Genomic DNA, 12,188 nt, shown 5'->3' on the forward strand with positions numbered 1-12,188 from the left:
GGAGAATAAGGCAACGAGTAGAGGGCTTGGTTTTTGTGGGTGCGATCCCCACTCGACGTCTGGGTTAACCCTTCCCAGGTAAGGCTGGTAGAGCGTTTCTCACCTCTTTAAAAAAAAAAAAAAAAAAAAAAAAACACTGGAATATAAATTGAAGCATTGTTTGTTTACAATGACATAAAGCAGCAAGACCTGGTCTTATAGAAGTTGGACAGAGTATACTCGTTTGGCTATCTTCATTACCATGTATTGAAATTATAATTTTTTGATTGATTTTTCTATGTTTCAGAATCCAAATTACATATTTATTATTTCAGACTCCAGATTGAAGACTCAAATTCATATTTGATATCCTGACCATGATTTTATTTTCTGAATTCTTAATTTCAAATTCCAAATGTGAGTTTCAGATCCAAATTCTAAACCAAGACTCGAAATCCCTCAATAAGATATACATTAAAATGATCGATGTTTGGAATCTCAAATGATGTTGTGATGTTTTATACTACTTAATTTTTTCAAAACCACGAATCGCTCGATTATCGGATTGAAAATTGTAGATGAATCATGAGCAATTGATTAATGTTTTAAGTACGTTTTAATTATATTGGGCAATGTGTTTTTATCTACACACAGTTTTTCATTAGGTGGTATCGTAACTGCAATACTGATTTTCCCAGAGTTATCCCATGTAACAGCGCGATTCATGTCATACAAATTGGGGAGAGTGTACAACCGTCATCCTAGTCAATCACATCGAAATCCATTTCGCAGCATCCTCTCACGTTCTTCTGAGTTAGTTCCTTTCCTGGCACGTGGAACAACATTCGCACTCGATATGACCCTTTACCAACGTCGAGGTAGCTGTGGAGATATTTAATTTCCAGAACGGCTGCATCCAAATTGTAGAAACCCTAGAAAGATTCGAACACGATTGAATGTGTGGCCAATGAAATATTTATATTCATTTACACTCGACAAAAACAAAATCATCAAAATTGATCAAATTCAGCACTCAGTGTTGAAACATTATTTGAATTTGAAACAGTTCTTGTTTTTGTCACGAACCACTGGATCAATTTGAAACTGTATTGACACTTACAATGTTCACACTAGTCAAACTTTACGATAGACACAAACCGAATAAAAGCTTACCTCGACTCGTCCACAGCGATCCCCATTGGTCATCGCGCTGGACAGCATATACCACGGCCCGTTGTCGTCGGTGTGTAATCGTTCGCAGGTCATTTCCTCTACATGCTCTCTGCCATTTTCCAGGCACAGATCGGTGGTTCCCAGGGGGCACTTGTAGGTGCCAATGACCAGCTCCCATTCATCGTTAGCGCTCGGTTTCTTTATGTGGTACTCAACGTGGATCGTGTTGCACACGCCATCCGCATCCCGATCGTACGAGACCTTGGTTATGGCAACGTCAACCTCGCCATACTCAATGTCGAGATCGCGACAGTTGGTGAACATCGTCAAGTTCACGCGCTGTTAATTAGTCGGAAATAGATTGTGAATATAGCTGTTATCACTTTTTTCCAAGAAAAATAAAACTCACCAGACCATGGACACATTGTAGCAATCCAATCAATAAGACGATTACTGAGTATCTTTCGGACATGTCGATACAAGTTCTCTTATCACTTAACTCAAATAAATTCATTCACAAGTTCCACTATTTATACGCAACGCATACTAGAGTGTGCATTCTCTCCGTGATGAGACGACTGTTAATTGTTACGTTTAAATGAAACGCTGCCAGGTGGCTAATGATATGCTTCGACCAATAATGGGACAGTTGATATGACACCAGCTGTCATCTCGAAATATCGTGTTGAGTTGATTTTCAAACGTATACATAGAGTTGAATTGATGAATCAATATAATTATAAACGGAACCAGTGTTGGTGTCGTAAGCAGCATTTGTGACTGTGATTTGTCGTCACAAGAAGGGTTTTTAATGGCATTTATAATTCTCAATACATATTTCGAAAGTTGGAGTTATGTTGTTCGAACGGCTTGGAAATTCGCTTATTTCACATCCGGAAACTGATAATAGATTATCATAAATCGGATAAATCCTACCGCCAAATTACAGAAATCGTTCAACTACGTACAGGTTCCAATTGAATAGAAGTTTTGAAATTGGTTCTTTCCTACCAGAAAATCCATCAAGGGACAAAAGACGAATTCTCGGTTTGACAATGTTATTGTAAGAAAGGCGCAGCAATATCGAGAGTGGAAAACCTAGCCAAAACTTCAGAATGCTTTTCCGAACAACTTTGCTTATACACATTTAAGGTGTATTCGAAAAGTATCGCGAATTTTGAGTTTTTTTTAAATTATTTATTTATTTATTTATAACAGTTATGATGATGGTCCCGCCACCTTCCCCTACAGAGGTTTGAGCAAGACGAGTTATCTAGAAGATATTATTTTTTTTTTCTCAGCTTTGAAATCAGTTGAACAGATATAAATTCAAAAAATTTGATTTTATTACATTATCAAAAGAGAAGCCAATTCTCAGTCTTGTCCTCCACAGAGCCGATACGGTCCCGACAAGGTCCTTGCAGCCAATTGGTCCACCAGAGCATAAATCCAACCGCCAGCCTAGTTTTGGATAGACAATGAGTATCCCCATCCAGAGAAGTCGAGAAATATTCCTTTAAGAAAAAATCCTAGACCGGCTCTCACAAAAAACTTTTATTTTATATCCTTTATATCTGTGCGTGCATCACCGAGATCATGACAGACATAATACCGATAAATACAAATTAAAGAAAATAATAATGAAAAGAAAACAAATTCTACACTGTATAATCCATTAAAAAAATCTTCGTCAGTTAAAGTATTCATTGAAAAAAAATATAAATAAAATCTGCAATAAACTGTCCACACAAAATTATCCGTTTGTAAAAAACTTCGTCAGTTACTACTCTTCGTCAAAAATTTGAAAAACATTAATTCAGCTGTTAAGAAAACACAGCTCTAATGTGTGAAATACAGTGCCTTTTGAATTCTGTAAGTGTTGTTGCGCATTTAATATGTCTTGGCATCGAGTTGAACACATTTATTCCTTTGAAGTACAGGGTTTTCCAACCTTAAATTCCGAAAGTAAATTGAAATAAAACACACTTAGAATTCGAATTTCGATGAAACTTTTATTTCAAATTAAAGTTTGGTTTATGCCATTATGTGTGAAATACAACATCATTCAAATGTCCACCTAGGGCTTCCTCGCACACCTTGATCCGGAACAGGTAATTTTCGATGACTCGGCACATATGGGGCGGTATCTCGGTCATAACTTCACGAATGTTGTCTTTCAAATGTTCAACAGTTTGCGGAGAGTTGGCATAGACACGGTCTTTCGCATAACCCCTCAAAAAAAAAGTCTAGCTGGTTCAAATCGCATGATCTGGACGGCCAATTGGCATCACCAAAACGCGAAATTATGCGTCCCTCAAATTTCGTTCGCAATATGGCCATGTTCGGTCGTGTTGTGTGGCACGTGGCGCCGTCCTGCTGAAACCACATGTCATCCGTATCCATATCTTCAATTTGTGGCAAAAAAAAAATCGGTTAACATGCGGCCATAGCGCTCACCATTCACAGTTACCGTCTCGCCGTCCTCATTTTCAAAGAAATACTCCAGACCATAATGCGCACCAAACAGTGACTTTTGGCGGATGCAATGGCCTCTCAACAATCACGTGTGGATTTTCTGAGCCCCATATACGGAAAATTTGGGTGTTCACATAGAAATGTGCCTCATCGTTCACCCAATCGACGTATGGCCGACGCATTCCATGGTCACCACGCTCTAATTTTTGTACCAGTTGGACTTTACATGGATGTAGGTGCAAGTCCAAATGCAAAATTCGCCACAATGATGTGTTTGACAAGCCCAATTGCTGAGCACGCCGTGGAATCGAAACATTCGGGTCATACTCCACACTGGCAGCAACAGCAGCAATATGTTCGGCCGAACGCACATTACGATGATGCACAGGTCTCACAATATCCGCTACGGATCCAGTTTGTTCGAATTTACGCACTATATTAGCGATTGTGTGCTCTGTAGGCCGTCCATGACGACCAAAATCCGTCCGTAATGCTCGAAAAACATTTGCCGGTTTTTCATCATTTTTATAGTATAATTTAACAAAATTAACACGTTGTGCGATGCTAAAACTATCCATATTGTAAAATGGCAGACATTCAACTAACGATATGACGTTTTGGTTGACAGCTATGTCAAACGGTTGTCAGCGCAGGGCTGTATACTTTCGGAAGCCCGAAATGGAAAACCCTGTACAACGAATTTTGTGAAGCACATGACAAGAAATTAGGTGTTCTTAATTCATTCGCGTTTCTAGTGTTATAACTATGAAAGTCACTTCCTCTTTCAACTCGATCACACAAATATCGAGGCAGCAATGAACACCATAGTTAAATAAACTATTCTTTGCTTCACGGATAACCATTGCAGAGCGTCCAACATTAATGATGAGGAAGTGAATCTGTTACATTTTAGTAACAACCGCATTATTTTGTTTTGCAAAAGCTGTAATCTCGATATTTGTGTGTCATTGGCTAAAAATAGAATGGAAGAAAAGTCTACATGAGGAGAGATGATTGATTTGTAGAGTAGTATTTTGCTGTGAATGGTCAAACCGTTTTTTAATCGGCATTAGATTCCATACTTTTTGGAAATTTTCTTGATGATATTGTCAATGTGAGTGTTGAACTTGAGTTTGTCATGTCAAATTTAGCACAACCTGATTCAAATCATTAGCTGCAATGAATAACACAGTATCATCTGCAAAAAGATTTATGTCACAAAACGTAAAATTCGTTGCATGTCGTTGGTGTACATAATAAATAAAATGGGCCCTAATACATTAAAAAATTTCCGTTGAGCTCTGTCATACAAATAGCTTTCAAACCATCTATATGCAGTACTCGTAATTCCAAAGCGCTTTATCGTGCTCAACAACAAAGGCCTAGAAATTGTTTCGAAAGCGCGTTTAAGATCCAAGAAAACAGCAATGATGGTATCTTTACATTCTAAATTCTCTTTCCATTTTGCTAACACCAAGTTCAATGCGGTTTCACAGGAATGACCTTCCCGATATCCCGATTGTTCTGGTATTAACAAAGCGTTAAGATTTAAATATTCTAACAGCTATATTTCCAATAATGTGTGCAACATGTTGATAGGACGAAACTCTTCGGCTTTAATCCATCCAGCAACCTTTTGAATAGGAACTTTTAGGGATTCTTTCCACGCTAGTGGCACATGTCCAGTTACTAATGATTTATTAATGAGGTCCAGCAAGATGTAATCAATAACATGAAAGCAATCTGGAATAACTCTAGCATTAACATTATCTACTCCAGCCGTTTTTCCTAAAGAAAAGCAAATAGTCATTTATGAGTATCTATTTTGTCCCCTTCAAAGTAATCCCCATGAGATATTGTATACTTGTGCCAACGTTTTTTCCCAATCTTCGAAGCACTTAAAAAAATATTTTTTTCTCGTTCAGCTCCTCCTTCGATACCTTCTTTATCTCGTCAATCGTAGCGTAGCTTCGTCCTTTTCTGGGCCTCTTCAGTTTAGGGAACCTGAAAAAGTCACAAGGGGCCAGATCTGGGGAACACGGTGGCTGCGGCACCATTAGTGTGCTGTTTTTGGCCAAAAAGTCACGCACAAGCAACGATGTGTGAGCAGAGGCGTTAGCCAATTTTTGTTCTTCCACAAATCTGGGTGTTTCTGGCGGATTGCTTCTCGCAAATTGCGCATGACTTTCAGGTAACATTCGTCATTGACCGTTCTGCCCTGTGTCAAGAAATCAAGATGCACCACGCCCCTGTTATCGAAGAAAACTGTAAGCAAAACTTTCATATTCGACCGAACTTGGCGCGCTTTTTTCGGTCTTGGTTCGTGCGGCAGCTTCGAAGAAAAATTAATTCTCTTGCATTTGAGACATGGTGTTGATTTTTTTTTTTTTAATAACGCAAACAAAAGTATATCCACCCCTCTGGCTCACATTGTTTTTGTACTTCGGGGATCACCATTGGCTTCTATAACTGCTCGGCATCGTCGTGGCATCGGTTCAACATGCTAAGCAGTTGTTTCCGGGGTGATTTTGTCCCATTCAGTTGAGATTACGTGCCGCAATTGCTGGATGCTTGTTGGTTTTTGCTCCTGGAGCTTAATTTTCAAAATTGACTAAAGATGATCGATCGGGTTATGGTCGAGAGACTGTGCTGGCTACTTCTTAACCTTTATACGCTTTTTCTTGAACCACTGCGACACCAGCTATGAAGGGTACTTCGGATCTCCGACTTGTTTGAACGTATATCTGCGTCCCAACTTTAGCTCTTGTGCAGACTCTGGTAGTTTTAACAGTTGGTTGAGAAATCAATGTTGGTAAGGTAACTCTCCATCACCATACTTGACTGTATGCTACAAACACTCCTTTTTCAAACATTCACCGGTTCGCCACAATTTTCTTGTGATATCATCAGACTCAAATAGCATTACTTTCGACTCGTCTGACCAAATCACCCTATTTCAGTCCTCACTGGTCCATGAAATTTGGTCCTGGGCCCACTTCAATCTTTTTCTGATTTGTTTTGCGGGCAATCATAGCTTCTAAAGTGCTCCCCTGTCCTTGAGACCTTTTTTTGAAGACGATTTCGTGCGGATTGTGATGTCAGTTGAATGGTAAACACGCTTTCAATCTGTTTCGTGGTTTTGGAAGCTGATAGTCCCCGGTCTACCTCCGCCTTCTTCACGATAGCTCTGTCAATTCGGCCAGTTGCCTTTGAAGAACGCCCCGATCGCTTAGCTTAGCCATAGAACCACGCTTTTTGCACATTTGCACAATCCAAGCGACCGTATCTTTGTGAAGCTGGACAATAACGGCAATATTCAATGCTGATCAATTTTTTTGTAACTTCCAATTTTGAATACGAGACTCAAATTTTGAGCACGAAAACTTCAAGAGCATTAACTGACAGCTAGACACAATGTTCACATTTGAGAAAATTTCGAAATACCCACTTATACTCTGTAAAACACACTTAAATCGAAGTATCCGTTTTGGGATGGATAAACTTTTTTTGCATAATTTTCTACCCTTTCTCATAATTCATCACATAAAATCTCATTAAAAGGTAAAAAAACTATATTTTCAATTCCAATGTGATAAATAAACATAAATTGAAAAATCATGCATGAACACTCAATAAATTAACCTGATATTCACCAGAAAAAAATGTAAATTGGATAAATTTAAGGTCTCTCATGAGTAAAGCATGTGTATGCTTTACTCATAAGAAACCTTAAATAAAAACCTACCACCATAATTCTATGCACTCTGGCACTCGGTATCAAGTTTAGTTGACATTTAGGCTTTTTAGCGCAGACTTTTGATACGCGTTCTGTACTATGTCCCTTACAAATCCCACCAAACTACAAAAATAACAAATTATCAATAATGGGGGCAATGTGGTCACCTGCTTGTTTGGTAGTATAACTATTGACTAACGACACCGTATTGATAGGCACCTTATGTTAGAAGGATGATGAATTTTGAGTCACCCTGTACTTCAGTAGAGCTGTCGCATGTCGAAATATAAATAAACACAGAAATTGCTCTCTCGATAGCCATTCGGCCGTAGTTCTGTGCGCATGGTATCTAAGGAATTTCTCGTGAAATTTAGCTTATTCAATCTGATATGTTGGACAAGTCATCAGTTTGGACGACTCGTCACATATTCTAAGAGAGGTGAACAGATAAAGGGTGTGTCACATCAAATTGCATCACGGAAAAAACGCTGTAGAAATTCGCCCAGTAGACCGATCCTTTTGAAAATTTTAGACAGTAAAATAAAAACTATTAAACAACTTTTGGCATTTTCTTTTTATTCATACTTCGAGCCCAAGCCCATATGCTTGCACCTTCCTCTTTACCCCGTCCATAAGGTTCTGTACAACGTCAGGTTGTAGTTTTTTTTGAACAGAAATCCATTTTCTCTTGAAGTCCGCCTCCGATTTGACAACTTTTGGGTTCTTCCGGAGGGCCTGCTTCATAATCGCCCAATATTTCTCTATTGGGCGAAGCTCCGGTGCGTTGGGCGGGTTCATTTCCTTTGGCACGAAGGTGACCCCGTTGGCTTCGTACCACTCCAACACGTCCTTTGAATAGTGGCACGAAGCGAGATCCGGCCAGAAGATGGTCGGGCCCTCGTGCTGCTTCAATAGTGGTAGTAAGCGCTTCTGTAGGCACTCCTTAAGGTAAACCTGCCCGTTTACCGTACCGGTCATCACGAAGGGGGGCGCTCCGCTTTCCGCAAGAGCAGATCGCTTGCCACACCATGTACTTTTTGGCAAACTTGGATAGTTTCTGCTTGCGAATCTCCTCCGGAACACTGAATTTGTCCTCTGCGGAGAAGAACAACAGGCCCGGCAGCTGACGAAAGTCCGCTTTGACGTAGGCTTCGTCGTCCATTACCAGGCAATGCGGCTTCGTCAGCATTTCGGTGTACAGCTTCCGGGCTCGCGTCTTCCCCACCATGTTTTGCCTTTCGTCGCGGTTAGGAGCCTTCTGAACCTTGTATGTACGCAGGCCCTCCCGCTGCTTGGTCCGCTGGACGAATGAACTTGACAAACAGCTTATTGGCGACATCCCGGACCGAACTTCTCGGATCACGTCTAAACTGCTTAACTACACGCTTGTGATCTTTTTCACTGACGGAGCATCCATTTTTACCGTTCTTCACCTTCCGGTCGATGGTTAGGTTCTCGAAGTATCGTTTTAGTACTCTGCTGACCGTGGATTGGACGATTCCCAGCATCTTACCGATGTCCCGATGTGACAACTCCGGATTCTCGAAATGAGTGCACAGGATTAATTCACGACGCTCTTTTTCGTTCGACGACATTTTTCCAAATTTACAAAAAATTGACAGTGAAGCATGGCCAACGTGATCTATACACTCTTATCTATAATCAGCAAAAGCTGAAGATATAATTCCTAAAAGTTAAATTTCTACAGCGTTTTTTCCGTGATGCAATTTGATGTGACACACCATTTATTTTGTTGAATCTCCGCGATTAATTAGCATAGAAATTACTTCGATGTTTGGAGGCAATGTGGTCATAGGTGCATAACGACTTACAATGTTCTGTTTACTAAAGCTAATATACCTCGTAACATTCTGCTCTTGAAGAGGTTCCTTTTGTGACTTTGACCCTGGAAAAATATGCCACTCCAATTAAACCATGCCTCATTATACGAAACGTTATGTGTTTCTTACAACGTTTTTGTATACATGAGAAAATTTAAATTGAGACTCTAGGTGAATAGACCAAGCTTATTTCATACCTTTACCTACTTAATCGAATATGATTTGAACAAATTTGGACGAAAAAAACGCATAAATCTATCCCATTTAGCTTGATATGTACGAGTGACCACTTTACCTCCAAGCAAAAAAAAAGTTCGATTTTCACTTTTTTTTAAAATGATGGGAAATGTACTATTTTTTAGAGGCGAATGAACTGTAAAGTTTAAAGCCTCTTAAATACAAAGAAAGAAAGAATGTACTATTTTTATTTTTTATAGTAAAAGCCGTATGCTATCTTGAACAACAATGAGTTGAACTATAATAATCTTAGAAAAACAAGAATTGTAGCGGTATGTGGAAATATTCCTTAGGGTTACCACTATGCCCCCACTTCCCCTACATGACAACTCTATCCACACAGCCATGTTGCTGCTGCATAAATGCATAATAATATTACACCTCATTATAAAATTAAGTTGGAAAGTGTTTTCGATGTGCTAAACACGTGAATCTTCGACCTTCTCGACCTGGGCCGGGTATGTGGCAAAGTATGCGAAAAGTTTTAATGCGTGCTTATTTGCAATGTGTCTTTTGTTTCGCTCACTCATATTGATCTTAAATTGCTATAACATATACATTATACAAATGCTATCCCAGTATTTGAGTGTAGCACATTTCCTGTTATTTTTAGTAATTAAAAGGAGAAGGAATTAGTAATGTAATTAATGGAGAAGCCAAAACATATAGAGGAACTGGTACAAATTCGGTACCCCGTGGGTAATTTGGTACCCACCCAGAACCCCGGCGGTAATGAGCGCACTCTGGTGGTGAATAAAAAAAAGTGTTCTAGTAATGTAGTAACAAACGTCAGATGCGAAAAACCCAAAATATCTGTGAATTAAAAAAAAACAAGTTTTGTTGTTTTTGAAATCTCGAAAATTTTTCATGTGCGTCTTTTGAAAAATCATCAAAAATCGAATAATGAGCCGATTTTAAATATTAAAGCTGATTTGGATCAAGAAATTGATTTTAATCACAAATTTCATAGATTTCATTCCAAAGTGAAAATTCGATATGCGGGTAATTTGGCACCCCAATGTAAACATAGTGTTGATGATACACTATGCTAAGTATTGCAGGCCCATGCAGCTACGCTTGCGACTTTTTTGATGGCTTTTGATTCGTTTTACTTTTTTAGTTAGAAAAAAATCGAGATGAAATTTGTTCACTTTTTCTTGAAAAAATCGTTTTTTTTGTTCCTCTTTTTGTTTTTGTAAAATTGCGTACTTTTTCGTCAAGTTGAGTTAATTCACGTAAGATAGTGTACTTCACTTCTATTTTGTATGAAAATGTCAAAAAATACATTTTTCAACGATTTCAGGACGATTCTTTTAATTTGAAAAAATAAAAAAATGAGGTGCCAAATTCATACCCAGGCATCTCGGGTACTCGAATTTGAGTTGTTTCACTTCTATGCTCAAAGCTCCGAGCCAAATCAAGATTTTTGAAATCGGTTTGCGGGGAAATGTCCGCAATAGATCCCTTCATAAGCTGACGTAATATGAAGAAATTCCGAGCATTGGCCAAGAGCTAAGTTCTAAAAAAAAACAAAATGGGGTACCGAATTTGTACCAGTTCCTCTATTAAAAATTTATTTTGAGTGTAGTAATGAATTTTAATAACATCCTGTAGAATTTGCCTCACTCCTCACATCAAGAATCCAACTCATCGGCAAGGGGGAAAAGCAAATTCTGCACTCGAAGTGCATGTCGCGTGTCTCATAAATCATACCGCTGGACCAACGAGACAGCTTTATTACTTTATTGGTCCAACCATTTGCTGTTAGCATGTGTTCGACACGAAAGTACAGTTGTTGTTGTTGTTGTTGTTGTTGTCGCAATCTTCAGGAAAGCCAACCGAGATTTATTGGCTCCTTTTTGGCAATTATTCATAAACATCGAACCTCCACCGGTCCGAACGAAGGCGTTGGGCATTGTGTGCCTTCTTTTGAGAAAGGCTTTCGTCCAATGTAAATATCATAAATCAAGAGGGAAAAGCTTCGCGGTGTCCGTTCCTACGGAGGAATGTAATTCTGGGCCTGTCAAGCGAAGAGGCCGCGAAAAAAATGGATTTTCAAAAAATCTCTCAACAACGAGTTGGAGTGGATAACAATGACGATCGGGGTCCGGTGGTCCGGATTAAGTACCTTTGCAAGTGGGGCAACCAATTGAGTCGATGATCTCTAAAATTCCACACCCCATTCAAGGTAAATTTACTGTCCCAACCGAGCGATGTTGAAACGTATCGCCCACTCCGGGGTGACCCCGTTCAGGGTCAAACACGGTAACGAGAGTGAGAGTAAGAGTTCTGTCAATCTCTGATTCATACAGGCTCAACCTTTGGCCCCACGTTGACCGTTAATTCGATCCCACGGAGTGGGCCATAATTATTCGATCGGCCCCGTTACATGTTTTATTTCTTATTGGTAAAGCTCGGAAGGTTGGCATACAAATAGTTTTTCCAAATGTTCGAAATGTGTAGGAAACATCGGCCTGACCGGCAACACTGCGCGTATGAGCCGCCATCCAAGGGTGTTAAAAGGCAAACGAAACCGAAATTGGGGTCATGTTTACTTTCGACCGTTGATTGGCTCTTATAGGAATATACCGGTTGGGCGAGGTTTATGAAAAGATTGATTAAGTGTGTGCCTCCCTCCGTTGAAGGGAACGTTTATTCCTCCTTCACTTTTTTTCCTTGTGGAGATGATTATGTTGGACACAGCGTGTCCATATGTACATGCAACGATGATGATCTTGGAACGAGGC

General features: G+C 39.5%; 2 protein-coding genes across 5 annotated transcripts in view; one reads left to right on the forward strand and one right to left on the reverse strand.

The window, feature by feature from the left end:
- Positions 1–12,188, forward strand: part of LOC129767553 (cadherin-99C) — a 442,929-nt gene that overhangs the window by 264,244 nt on the left and 166,497 nt on the right. The window lies entirely within an intron of this gene.
- Positions 577–1,707, reverse strand: LOC129767572 (uncharacterized). The gene is made up of 3 exons (XM_055768611.1): positions 1,562–1,707; positions 1,153–1,491; positions 577–911 (listed from the first exon to the last, which is right to left on the reverse strand). Exons 1-3 carry the CDS (start codon positions 1,664–1,666, stop codon positions 741–743), a joined length of 615 nt encoding a protein of 204 aa, XP_055624586.1. The 5' UTR covers positions 1,667–1,707; the 3' UTR covers positions 577–740.

The sequence above is a fragment of the Toxorhynchites rutilus genome, chromosome 1 (assembly GCF_029784135.1).
Source record: "Toxorhynchites rutilus septentrionalis strain SRP chromosome 1, ASM2978413v1, whole genome shotgun sequence".
Taxonomy (NCBI): Eukaryota; Metazoa; Arthropoda; class Insecta; order Diptera; family Culicidae; genus Toxorhynchites; species Toxorhynchites rutilus.

Excerpts from the sequence above, each read along its gene's own strand:
- LOC129767572 (XM_055768611.1), bottom strand. The coding sequence starts at position 1,666 with ATGAATTTATTTGAGTTAAGTGATAAGAGAACTTGTATCGACATGTCC. Across the intron at positions 1,492-1,561 it reads TACAATGTGTCCATGGTCTG|CGCGTGAACTTGACGATGTT; the intron begins GTGAGTTTTATT and ends ACTAATTAACAG. Across the intron at positions 912-1,152 it reads ATCGCTGTGGACGAGTCGAG|GGTTTCTACAATTTGGATGC; the intron begins GTAAGCTTTTAT and ends GAATCTTTCTAG.